This window comes from Pavona decussata, unplaced genomic scaffold (genome assembly GCF_977016875.1).
Source record: "Pavona decussata unplaced genomic scaffold, jaPavDecu1.1 SCAFFOLD_489, whole genome shotgun sequence".
Classification (NCBI taxonomy): domain Eukaryota; kingdom Metazoa; phylum Cnidaria; class Anthozoa; order Scleractinia; family Agariciidae; genus Pavona; species Pavona decussata.
The window spans coordinates 177,671-190,888 of record NW_028145819.1 but is presented as its reverse complement, the minus strand read 5'-3'; the positions used below and the strand labels follow the sequence as shown (position 1 = coordinate 190,888).

The 13,218-nt window shown below is 40.1% G+C and overlaps 1 protein-coding gene across 1 annotated transcript; it reads right to left on the bottom strand.

Annotated features, from left to right (window-relative positions):
* Positions 1-7,329: 7,329 nt before the first annotated feature.
* LOC146450153 (uncharacterized) lies at positions 7,330-10,445 on the bottom strand. The gene is made up of 2 exons (XM_085100675.1): positions 10,101-10,445; positions 7,330-9,720 (listed from the first exon to the last, which is right to left on the bottom strand). Exons 1-2 carry the CDS (start codon positions 10,443-10,445, stop codon positions 7,330-7,332), a joined length of 2,736 nt encoding a protein of 911 aa, XP_084956801.1.
* Positions 10,446-13,218: the final 2,773 nt, after the last annotated feature.

The window sequence follows — 13,218 nt, the reverse complement described above, 5'->3', positions numbered from 1 at the left end:
TCTAAGCAGTAAAGCGACGAATTCGGAAGTACTTTGTTCTATCCCAAGTAAGCTATTTTGAGGCGTATTAATTACGAGAAACAAGTTTCCCTAACTTCTGCCACCCCGTCTCGGCCTTGGTCTTAGTTAAGAAGACTTCTGGAAAACCAAAGGCAGTCAGACTTATTAGCAGACTGAAAAGAAAAAAATAATAACATGTTGAGACTAGCAAGCAAAGCAGTTAGCGATTTGAGTTGCAAAGTGGAGTTTATATCGAAATTCCTCAAAATAAATCGGGAGTTAAATGTAAACATGAAATATCGAACAAAGAACTCGAACTGCTATGGCAAAAAAATAAAAAAAAAATACAGAGAACAATATGACGGGTATCCCTTACGAAGAGAAGCTTAATGAAACGTACTCGAACACAACATAATTTGTCGGTAACAATGCAAAATGATATAGTATTATTCCGTCTGTTTATAACATTCAAAAACATGTTATTAAGATTGGCTGTGACAGTATAACACCGCAAATCTTAGGCTGGTTGTCAGATTGTCTAGTTTCATTAACATAGGGGGACTATTGGTGCCTTATTTTTTACTTTTTTTTTTTTCTCAGCCGAAAAAAAAAACCTGCGAATACGTCGGTTAAATATATAATCTAATATCAGAAAAAATTGGATAAAATATCGTGCAACTAGAAAGGTAAATGCGAGTAAATATGAATGGCTTATACTAAACATGGCTAAATATGGTTTGCTTTTAAGCGTGCCAAAAGATCCAATAGTACAATTCGTTATTCAGTAACGAGAGCCTCAAAACTATAGCAACTACAATAAGCTATTTATTTTCTCTCCTAACAGCTTAATGAAACGTACTCGAACACAACATATTAGTTGTTGGTAACAATGCAGATAATATACTATTATTTAGTCTTTTTAAAAACCCAAAGGCATGTTATGATAATTGGCTGTGACAGTAAAACACCGTAAATGGTAGGCTGGTTATCACATTGTCCCGGTTTCGACGCTAGGTGCCTTATTTTTCAAATGTTTTTCTCTTTCTCAGACGACAAAACAAAAAAAATGTCGGAATTTGTTTTCGGTGTACAAAAGATTTTAAAATAGAGTGCCCCAACCCTGTTATGAATTGAAATAACTAACATAATCCCGTCATACTTTCGTAAAATATTTATTACCTATATTAACCCTTAAGCAAATATAATTTCCCTTCCATTTACAGATACCTAGACAAGAATAAAATTGAACACCTATCGGGAGATATATTTTCAAACCTAACAAAGTTGGAGTATCTGTAAGTGTTATTAACTTCTTGGTTGTTGATATTTATTTCTCTTTTAGCAGTGATTTAACATGATACCCTTGCACTGCACCCTGGGTCCAATAATTGTAGCGCATTAAAATAGCGTCTATCATAATTTCATTTCCAGTAGGAGAAGGTCATTGAGATTCCAGGCACCCCAAAGAGACCAATGTTAAAGATATTTTTTTCGTGAAATTTTCAAAGTATAAGTGTTTCACACAATAATAAGAGTTAAATCCAATGTACAAAGGATTTTCACGCCCGAGTAAAACGTATTCGTCATTATCTCTTTCTTTATTGCATCTAAGCAGTAAAGCGACGAATTCGGAAGTACTTTGTTCTATCCCAAGTTATCTATTTTGAGGCGTATTACGAGAAACAAGTTTCCCTAACTCCTGGCACCCAGCCTCGGCCTTGGTCTTAGTTAAGAAGACTTCAGGAAAACCAAAGGCAAACAGACTTATTAGCTGACAAAAAAATGTCGGAATTTGTTTTCGGTGTATAAAAGGTTTTAAAATAGAGTGCCCCAACCCTGTTATGAATTGAAATAACTAACCTAATACCATCATGTTTCCGTACAATATTTAGTACCTATATTAACCCTTAAGCAAATATAATTTCAACACCTTTTGGGAAATATATTTTCAAACCTAAAAAAGTTGAAGTATCTGTAAGTGTTATTAACTATCTTGGTTGTTGATATTTATTTCTCTTTTAGCAGTGATTTAACATGATACCCTTGCACTGCACCCTGGGTCCTATTATTGTCGCGCATTAAAATAATTTCATTTCCAGTAGGAGAAGTTCATTGAGATTCCAGACACCCCAAAGAGACCAATGTTAAAGATATTTTTTTGGAGTCATCTTGGAGAATCTTTTTTTTTTTTTTTTCGTGAAAGCTTCAAAGTTAAAGTGTTTCACGTGATAATGAGGGTTAAATCCATCTTCGAAAGAATGCATGTTTATACCTTTTTTAATCTTTTATTTTACGAAATTAAAAAAACAAATCCAGTCATTTTTTTCTGCCACCGATATGATAGTAGCTATTACCAGAGCTGTTATAAATCTTCAAATGCCATGATCGTTCATATGGCAGGGGGATCGATCATGCAAGTTCTCGTTGCATAATCCCCGTAAAACCAGCTGTGATTTTACTTCGATAATCACCTTTGAGCCATAAAGTGGACAGAGAGGAAAAAACGTAGGCAAAATTCGTCGTCATTTGCTCCGATACTTCGGAGCAAATCTGTGTATATTCTTTCACTGCCGCCAAGAAGGAAAATTCACGATGGTCTGAGATCGTGTTTCGCTTCCTCGCGTTAATATCTCCTATATCTATAAGCCGAATTTAACCGAATTCGCAGCAAATACGTCTCAGACATAAACAAACACTCTCTTGATAAAATAAAATAAAAACAAAAAACAGGGGAAAGGAGTTGGCAGCTGTGTTGGCGAACACATGGTGTGTTCACTGTCTTCTATGAGAACTTTGACTAAGCCTTGTGCCAACTAAACTTAAAGTTTTAATTTGACAAGTTTTGATGTTGGTGCTTGTTTTATGAAGCTTACTCGTAGGTTATTTAATCCCATCGGACTCGAGGACTCCTTCAAATCTTTTTCTTCTAATCTAAAATTTAAAGATATTAATTGTCTATTTTGAAATCGTTTAAATGATCTAGTTTGCAACCTTGTGCCACAAAATTTGACTACTATTTTACCAAGTAACTTAGCTGTACTGAGAACACTAGCCAACTATTATTAATCATTTTCTTTCAAAATCTATGCTCAGGTTAATATAATCAAGAAAAACGGAACGAAAACAGGACTTGCTATATTCTTGATCGAGACGTTAGGCTTTGTTTTTCAGTCTTGAATGTCTATGTGGCCTCCGTTTGTAGAGCTGTAAAATTAAATCTGCGTGGTTTGTATTGCAAAATGTCAACCATCAGTTAAAAAATGGTTGGAAAGAACTGGAACTGGAAACGATAACGTCTGATGTTGCTGGACGATAGAGTTTCAGCTTTACATTTCAATTTGCTTCTAACATAATTATCACGTTTTATTATGGTACGGTATGTTTTGATAGTTTCCTCCTTCTTTTAAGTTGTCTGAAATACTAAAAGAAGCTAATTTCATTGCAGGGGTTTGTATGGGAATGGTTTAAGAAATCTTTCTTCAAGAATCTTTTCCACCTTATCGTACCTAGAGTACATGTAACTGTGCCACCGTCTTCTATATTTCCCAAAATTTGATCCTGGTGCGTTTTGCTGCCTTCGATTGAATGAGACTTCACCAAATTTTAAAGATTGTTTTCATTTCGCCGAAGTGCTTGACTTACGCTTTTTGGAGTTTTTCTATAGTCTTTGACTCTTTTATTCGCTGATTTTAAGTTTCGTTGGCTGTTCCTATATTCCAAAAGGAACGTTCCTCTAGTATGGACTGTTCCTCGTTTTTGTGTTCCTATTGACTATAAGAGGACCGGGTGTTTTACAAGGTAGGAACAAAATGTTCACTCTAGTGTAAAAGAGGAATATTTCGTTCCGAGTTCCCAATTGTAAATGGAACATATTGTTCTCAAATTGATTAATTAGGACTGCTTTGTTCCGAGTTCCTATCTGTGCATGGAACACATTGTTCCCAAATTGATAAATAAGGACTGTTTTGTTCCGAGTTCCTATCTGTAAATGGAACACATTGTTCCCAAACTGGTCATTTAACACTTTTTTGTTCCGAGTTCCTAACTGTAAATTGAACACATTGTTCCCAAATTGGTCATTAAGGACTGTTTTGTTCCGAGTTCCTTTCTATTGATGGAACACATTGTTTCCAAATTGGTCATTTAGGACTGTTTTGTTCCGAGTTCCTATCTGTAAATGGAACACTTCGTTCCCAAATTGATCAATAAGGACTGTTTTGTTCCGAGTTCCTTTCTATTGATAGAACACATTGTTCCCAAATTGGTCATTTAGGACTGTTTTGTTCCGAGTTCCTATCTGTAAATGGAACACTTCGTTCCCAAATTGATCAATAAGGACTGTTTTGTTCCGAGTTCCTTTCTATTGATGGAACACATTGTTCCCAAATTGGTCATTAAGGACTGTTTTGTTCCGAGTTCCTTTCTATTGATGGAACACATTGTTCCCAAATTGGTCATTTAGGACTGTTTTGTTCCGAGTTCCTATCTGTAAATGGAACACTTCGTTCCCAAATTGATCAATAAGGACTGTTTTGTTCCGAGTTCCTATCTGTTGATGGAGCACACTGTTCCGAAATTGATAAATAAGGACTGTTTTGTTCCGAGTTCCCAACTGTAAATGGAACATATTGTTCTCAAACTGATAAATTGGGACTGTTCTGTTCCGAGTTCCTATCTGTGCATGGAACACATTGTTCCGAAATTGATAAATAAGGACTGTTTTGTTCCGAGTTCCTATCTGTGCATGGAACACATTGTTCCCAAATTGATAAACAAGGACTGTTTTGTTTCGAGTTCCTATCTGTTGATGGAACACATTGTTCCCAAATTGATAAATAAGGACTGTTTTGTTTCGAGTTCCTATCTGTTGATGGAACACATTGTTCCCAAATTGGTCATTTAGGACTGTTTTGTTCCGAGTTCCTTTTTGTTGATGGAACACATTGTTCCCAAATTGGTCATTTAGGACTGTTTTGTTCCGAGTTCCTCTCTGTGAATAGAACATATTGTACCCAAATTGGTCGTTTGAGAACAGATTTTAGACCATTTTTCTACGCATTCCCATTTTGTTCCCAAATTAAGGTGGCCTTTGGGAATGAGGCAAACAATAAGGCGCGCTCAAACCTGCTTGGGCGAGTTTGGTGGCATGTCACTGTCATGAATTTTGCACAATAGTAATGAGGGCGGGCAAGTAAGGGCATGCCTTGGCAAATACAAACATATATGCAGTTACTTTGCTCGTCATCGGCTCCTCGGTTATGGTTCAGATTTAAACGAGATCGTGTTGACTAGATGCGCTTAAAAGGCAAAATGAACAAGAAGTATAAAGTCGATTGGTCGGATATCGATGGAGCGTTGCCCAAACCGAAACGGCTTCACTTGGAAAAAGATGAAACAGACAGCTTGTATCACTGCCCAATACAAGAGTGCGACCATGATGGATTTCAAAGTCAAAGAGGATGCAGAAAACATGTTTATAACAAGCACAGTTGGTTCTTTTATTTTGATGAAAAGCCCAGTTCGAAAGAAATCATAGATTCGCGAAATGTTCCGATGGTGAAACCAATTCAAGATCAAACAACCGAGAGCGCAAAGCATGCCGCAAATTTACTTCCTTCATTTTCATTATCGTGTGACATTGCCGAGGTATTCACGAAATGGTTGACTGGAAGTGGTGGCGGTTACAAGAAGGATCGCGCAGCGCAACAAATAGTTACAAGATGCTTTAAGTTTCTAAGATTTTGTTGTGAAGACGAGGAAGAGTTGACTTTTGACGTGGTGGACTTTAGTTTATGTTCTCCAAATTTGTTGTTCAAGTTTATCGACTACTTACAAGACGAATGCAAGCTCGGCCATGGTGGGCGTTTGGGCTACATAGACTCTATTTCCGAAATGATCGACTTCAGAAAACTTCACGGTGCATCAGAGGCAGTCTTTCAAAAGTTCTCTGCAACAGAGTTGTATCTCAAAAGAGCGAGAAAGACAGTTGCAAAGATGATGCGATTGCAGTGGACACAAGATTTATACATTGAAACGCTGGAAGCAAGAGGCCACTGGGCAACAATGGAGGAGTTGTTGGAGGTCGTGAAATTCCATCTGCCGCGCTACGAAAATACCGTGAAGATTTGCAAATCGAGTCCAGCTCAAGTTAACCCCTCGGACTTGACATTTGCCACGAAATTCGTAGCCATGTATCTGTTCATCAAAGTGAAGGGGTCACGTCCTATGACTTATCAATATTTGACGGTGGACATGATTGATACAGCTAAGGAGAAAGGTGGATTCATCGATCAGAAAACTTTCAAGACTGCCGGAAAGTATGGATTTGACTCTTTGATTCTTTCCGATGCAAACATGCAAGTGCTCAATGGCTACATCTCGTACGTTAGACCTTTGCTTAAACCCAAGTGTGATTTCGTTCTCGTCAACAGAAATGGAGGCCAACACGGTAAATTGGGCGAGATCATGAGCAAACTGGTGTTTGATGCAATTGGAAAGTACATCCATCCCACGCGTTATCGCCAAATTGTTGAAACGCAAAGCCTCAATCAGCTCACTAGCGAAGAGCAGAGGATTTTGTCGGAAGACCAAAAACACAGCTCTGCCGTTGCTAAAGTTCACTATCAAAAACAACGATCCCGAGAAGTTGCTTTAAAGGGCCACGAGTGCCTACAGAAACTTCAAGGCGCTAAGGGGTCAGAAGTGGACGAGGACGTCAACGCAAGACTCGGCGCTTCAACCTCCAACGCCGGGCCTTCTGTTGAACCAGTGCAAAATGACGCCCTGCCTAAACGAATCTTGTGCTCTCAGCGGAACATTCGTCATGTTTTGAAATTCACAACACAAGAGGACTATTTTCTAAAGGAAGGGATAACTAAGCACGGGTTTGGACAGTGGACTGCTATTCTGAGGGATCCTGAGTTCGAGTTTCAAGAGGGAAGAACTGCGGACTCGCTGAAGAAAAGGGCTGGACTTAAAAACTTTTCCTAGGGGCGACGCGCCTAAACTTAACACTTTGCCAAATGCCGCGACGCGTTTGTTTTGCATATCGGCTACAGTGGAACATCGATTTAACGAACCTCCTTATCACAAAGTCTTCACTTCACTTCAAACAAACCCTCGATAGAACCAACCGATTTTCCTAGGCCCTTTGTAAATCGTTAAATCGAGGTTCCACTATAGGTGATCCTTTGGCATGGAAATACAGACCAAACCTTTCATACATTACTGCTGCCATTTTATTCACGGTCAATTAACCGACTGGAATCATTCGCAGTCAACATATGCCCAAAATCGAAATAAAGAAAATGAATGTCACTCATAAGCTTGCTATTGCTGGCTTGAAAAATACCTAGTGATCGCATTGTCACATTGCGTTTTCGCTCTCTTGGACCGCGTTCTTTGCGACCGGGGCCTCTTTCTACTACTGGTCGCTTCCTTGCGCGTCCTTTCGAACGCCGTATGACTCGTCTCCTGGCTGGGTGCTGGAGTGATGAACAGGTTTTGTTCCTCTTCGCCGTCGTCTTCCACCACCTCTTCAGCATGGCCGGCTGGACCTTCTTGTCCACACTCAACTTCATCGGAAGGTTGCTGGGGTGCCTCGGTCATGACTGGCAGCCTCTCTGACACACTCGTGACGAGGTGCTGCTTTTCTTTGCTCAAAAGGCCAAGAGCCGTATATACCCGTTTCCGCTCGTCCAAGGCCTCAGCGGTACCGTAGGTGCCCAACACCAGATGGTGGTCCTTGAGTTTGTCCAAAAGCACTCGCATGAACGCCTTCAGGTTGGCGCGAATGGAAGGGTCGTCGCTTGCCCGGTATTCATCGCAGCATTCCTTGAGCTCTCTTTCTGTCGCTAGGAGCCAGGCGCCCTCGAATGCCTTCCTAGCAGCTTCCCGACGTAACTGCTCTCTGGCTTCCATCTGCCTCCGCTCGTGACGCTCGAGGTCGCTCGCGACCTGGCTAGGCCACGGTTGCTCCGGGTCTGAGGGGACGAGTTCCAGGTGCTGGGTCGACACGCCTCTATCTTTGAGCTGGGATTTAAGCCGTTTGTGCTGCTCCTTTCTGAACTCCTCCGCTCTGACCCGCTTGGTCCTCTCTGCCTGAAGCATGTGAGTCGCCTGCCTGTGACGAAGGCTCTCCGGCTGCAATCGTCTGATCCTCTCTTCCAGGGCGTACACAATGTCGTCTCCCGGGCTGGCATCTGACTGGCCGGCCGACACTTCAGAGTCTTCGCCCTCTGCAGCAGCTGGCGCGCTTTCCTCTATCGGTGCCTCATCCAATGACAGTGCCTGAAGTGCTTCTTTCTCGCTCTGCTGCAAGGTGCCGTCTTCGTATAATGCACGCTCCTCGTCGGTCTCGGATTCATCTTCCTCTTCGGACTCTCGATGACGTGCCTCTTGGGCTTTTTCTGTCGCCCAGATCAAGCATTCCATTGGGTGCTTTTTCAACCACGAAGACGCACGTTTTGTGGGGTTCGCTAAACTCTTAAACTGGTACGTGCTCAGCCGCCTATCCATTGCCGGTTGATCGGCCGGTCCGAAGTTCAGCTTTCTTTGACTCGTTATCAACACGGGACACCGATTGATGAATGATTTCGCCCTCTGGTACTTCACGTCATGCGCGGAATAACCACCCTGTGTTAAGGTCTTCCAGTCATCAATATCAAGGGTTGATTCGGTGGCCTCGTCCAGGAATATGACTTCGGTAAACGGCGTAATCATTGATTTGTTGAAGGCACGCTGCTTGGTTACCGTTGCTACGTTCCCGTGATGTACGATGCTGAGGATTGGAAAAAACAGACCCGTCTTACCGCTGTTGGCGTCTCCGACCAGGTAGAGAACTTTGTCCTTGTGCTTTTTCTTGTTGTAATTGAGAAGTTTGAGATATTCTTCACAGAATCTGCACACGTCGTCTTGACTGAGGCTGTTTTCCAAAATCTGGCGAAAGTATTTTGCGTCTGGCACTTGGCTTGGCTCGTACGGGCAAAACGCTCTGGGTGTTACCTTACCAATCTGGTGTTCCGCGATGGCATCCTCCACGAAACTCCTTGTCTTCAATGACGAGCAAGCGCCGTTTTTGACTTCAATGAGATCGTAATCCACAGTTAGTGGGCGAAACAGTTCACAGTAAGGATCTGACAACAGCTCGATGATTTTCTTCATTTGCGGAAGCATCCTCGACTTAAACTGTTCATTGGTGGCCAAGGCGTTCACGAAAGCCCTCGCCTCGCACTTGTAGGAAAAAGTGAACATGGAACTGGCATCTTTCTTGTAAATCTTTCCTCTGTAGGTGCCATAGCTCAGTTTTCCCATGGCGATCGCTATATCGTTAACGAGGATCGCGAGTTTATTTGACAGCATCTTGTCCTCATCGTTCGCCGTGGCCAGCTGGCTGGTGGACGCTTGAGACGTTGTCGTACTGGACTCGAAGCCGAATTTGTCCAATTGTAGCTTAGCCGTGATCAGACGTTCCACTGCTCTCAGTAAGGACGCGTGGAATTTCTGATTAACTAGGGTCACTCGCACCACATTTTCAGTGCCACAATCGTCCAACTCCTGGGTGCATAAGCCATCATCACCGACCACCTTCCTAGTTTCGCCTTCGTAGCAGTGTTTGTAGGATGATCTCACAAGGTCTTGCATGAAAGGATTTTTATGATCTTTCAGCACTTTATAAAGTTCAGCTGTGGCTGGGGACTCCCTACCCTCTTGGAACTGCACCTGAAAGATATAAAATTGAGGCAATTTACCAAACACTCCTTTGATTTGTTTTGTCACTGACCACTTTGGTCGTAATTTTTTTAAACCCTCTATTTTTGAATGCTTTTCACGGCTCATTGCGGCCTTAGGTTATCTAGATAAATCGTTTATTATAAAACCACAACTTGCAGCTATAAGCTGAATTACTTGTGTTACATACAGCATGTTTAAAATTTCAAACTATAAAAATCCTAACTACACAAGTATCAATTTCCAGTTGTTGTCTAATTGCAAAGTGCATTATGAAAGTGTCTCTAAACCTCTTTGTTTTCACATTCGGGACAGAAAACATATGCCTAGTCCTAAAGTTATTATTATTAGAAAGAAAATAATTTCATTACCTGAGTTGCTGTAACATCCAGTCCGCAATTCAACAGAGCCTTATGTACTGAAATTGGGCTAGCTGGAGCACCGTTTATCGTTGTCAACGCGACCCAGTATGAAATTGCGGGGCAGAGTGACTTGTTTATACTCGTCAAGTTCCCTTCGAGCCACTGTTGCGATATGGAACTTGGTATATCATCGCCTGAACTACTCTCATTGTCTGTTTCCTCGTTAATGCAACCACTTCTTTTCTCTTGGCTTGAAATGGCGCTGAAGAAAAATGCTACGTTCTGGATACCTGAAATATAGCAAAGATAAAATGCGTCAAATGTTAGTATTGAAAATATTCGCAGCAATTCCATCTGAAAACCAGTGCATTGCAACAAATACTAACCTGAAATAGCACGGTCGCATGAGTCGCGTTTTCTGCAAATGGACGTCCACGCTCTGGACAAGGCCTTGTCTTTCACTTTACAACTACATTTAGCGCTTATAATGCTGCATCTCCCACTGACATAGCAAAGTGCAGTGCTTTTTATACCTTCGCTGTTTAGTTGTCGGCAAGGTTGTCTTGTCCGCTGCATTTCTTTTCTTCGTGTCACAAATGTTGTAGCATGGTTGCGATGTTTTTATAGTGGATCGACGCTGTGAAAAGTCTTCGAATAAATTGGAAAGTTTAGCCTATTGTTGGTTGTGTATCCGATGTGCTAATGAAGAACTGTAAAAAATTTATTCATTATCTGTTTGTTGTGTTTTCAGATCAAATTTGTTAACGGAGACTTGTCGGGGATGATGTAACTATCAAATGGGCGTTTCTTTATTTGCACGTTTCTTTAAAGCTTGAGTCACTGTTACTAGAGTAGTACAATAACACCTCGGGACGATCTGATTTAATCTAGAGGCCAAGTTCAACACAAACAATATAATTAAGAGGACTGCTATTCCTGCACGATGATGGTGTTCCCCAAGAGAAATCGAAGCAAATAACTGACCTTGTTAGTGAAATACAACAACGAAACGACCATTCATTTCTCCTGATTGCCTTTAGCGACTTAACACTTGTTCAAAATAGATTTGCTCTCTAACTGAAATTTATTCAGATGCCCAAACAATGCAATCAAAACTCTCATACAATCCAGGTAATGGCGCTGTTTCCTAACAATAATTCAAAGGAACGACCGGCAGATATGCTGCATTTGGTGTCAGTATTTAGGACCGAACGTAATAATGAAGACCAGAAATGATTGTAATCGTCAAACTTGTTTACAAAAACCCTTTGTTCTGTGTTTTTCGCGGCTGACTTTTGCCTTTTGAGACTGAAAGATGCTTGCAATCTTAATCAAAGTAATTCCGTGATAGATGCATGAGTGGTCGACAGAAGATATTTACGTTAATAAGTTGTCTGCTTGTCTGGCAATGAACACGGCATCAAATCGAACAAATCCAAAAACAAATTTCTGTGATGTGCAAACTTTATCGATGTTTCCTGAAGGATTAACCTTTCACAACTGATCCCTCGACATATGATTAACACTATTTGTGCCGTGAATGAGAAACATAAGATTCATGTACATCGCCACAAAATCCGTAAAATCTGCCTTTTCCTTGTGTGGTGAAAAGTTTTTTCACTGAAATAAATTGTATTAAAGCTTGAGCTCTGGTGGGACATAAGTCCAACCTGAGCGTCATATATCCGGGAAATCCGTAAAATCCGCCATTTCCGTGTGTTTTGAAAGGTTGTTTGACTCCAACAAATTTTATTACAACTTGAACTGTGGTGGAAAGTAAGTTCAACCGATGCTTCATATCTCCGGAAAAACCGGGGAAATACGGAAAATCCACCTTTTCCATCTGGTAATAAAATAGTTTTTTGACTCACAAAATGTATATAACTCAAGATTAACTTGAGTTTCATATTTCCGGGAAATCCGGAAAATCCGTCTTTTCCGCGTGTGATGGCAAGTTGATTAACTTCAATAAATTGCTTAAAGGTAGATGACTGCTGGTGAAACTTAAGATAAACCAAGTTTCGAATTCATATCTCCGAGAAATCCGGAAAATCCACCTTTTCCATCTGGTAATAAAATAATTGTTTGACTCACAAAATGTTGTTAAAGTAAAGCTCGAACTCTGGTGGAACGTGAGTTCAACTTAACCTTCATGTCTCCAGAATGTCCGTAAAATCCGTAAAATCCGTGTATTTGAAATGAAAAACAGAAATTTACTAAGACTTGACTGCTGGTAAAATTCATGAAGTGCACAACTTTTTTTATGAGTACGGAAAAAGCGGATTTCACGGATTTCCCGGAGACATGAATGTTTAATGATTAAACTTGCAGTAATGACTGACTGCTGACTGACACAACCTTTTTTATATGATGACGGATAATACGGATTTTCCGGATTTCCCGGAGATATGAATATTTAATATGATTCAATGTTATATCAATATAATACTTCTCTTTTTTACTGTAAGTATATAATATAATATATAATATATATATATATACGGATTTCCCGGAGACATGAATGTTTAATGATTAAACTTGCAGTGATGACTGACTGCTGACTGAAACAACCCTTTTTATATGATGACGGATAATACGGATTTTCCGGATTTCCCGGAGATATGAATATTTAATATTATTCAATGTTATATCAATATAATACTTCTCTTTTTTACTGTAAGTATATAATATAATATATAATATATATATTATATATTATATATATATACTTACAGTAAAAAAGAGAAGTATTATATTGAATTAACATTGAATAATATCAAATATTCATATCTCCGGGAAATCCGGAAAATCCGTATTATCCGTCATCATATAAAAAGGGTTGTTTCAGTCAGCAGTCAGTCATCACTGCAAGTTTAATCATTAAACATTCATGTCTCCGGGAAATCCGTGAAATCCGCTTTTTCCGTACTCGTAAAAAAAGTTGTGCACTTCATGAATTTCACCAGCAGTCAAGTCTTAGTAAATTTCTGTTTTTCATTTCAAATACACGGATTTTACGGAAATTCCGGAGACATGAAGGTTAAATTGAACTCACGTTCTACCAGAGTTCGAGCTTTACTTTAACAACATTTTGTGAGTCAAACAACTATTTTATTACCAGATGGAA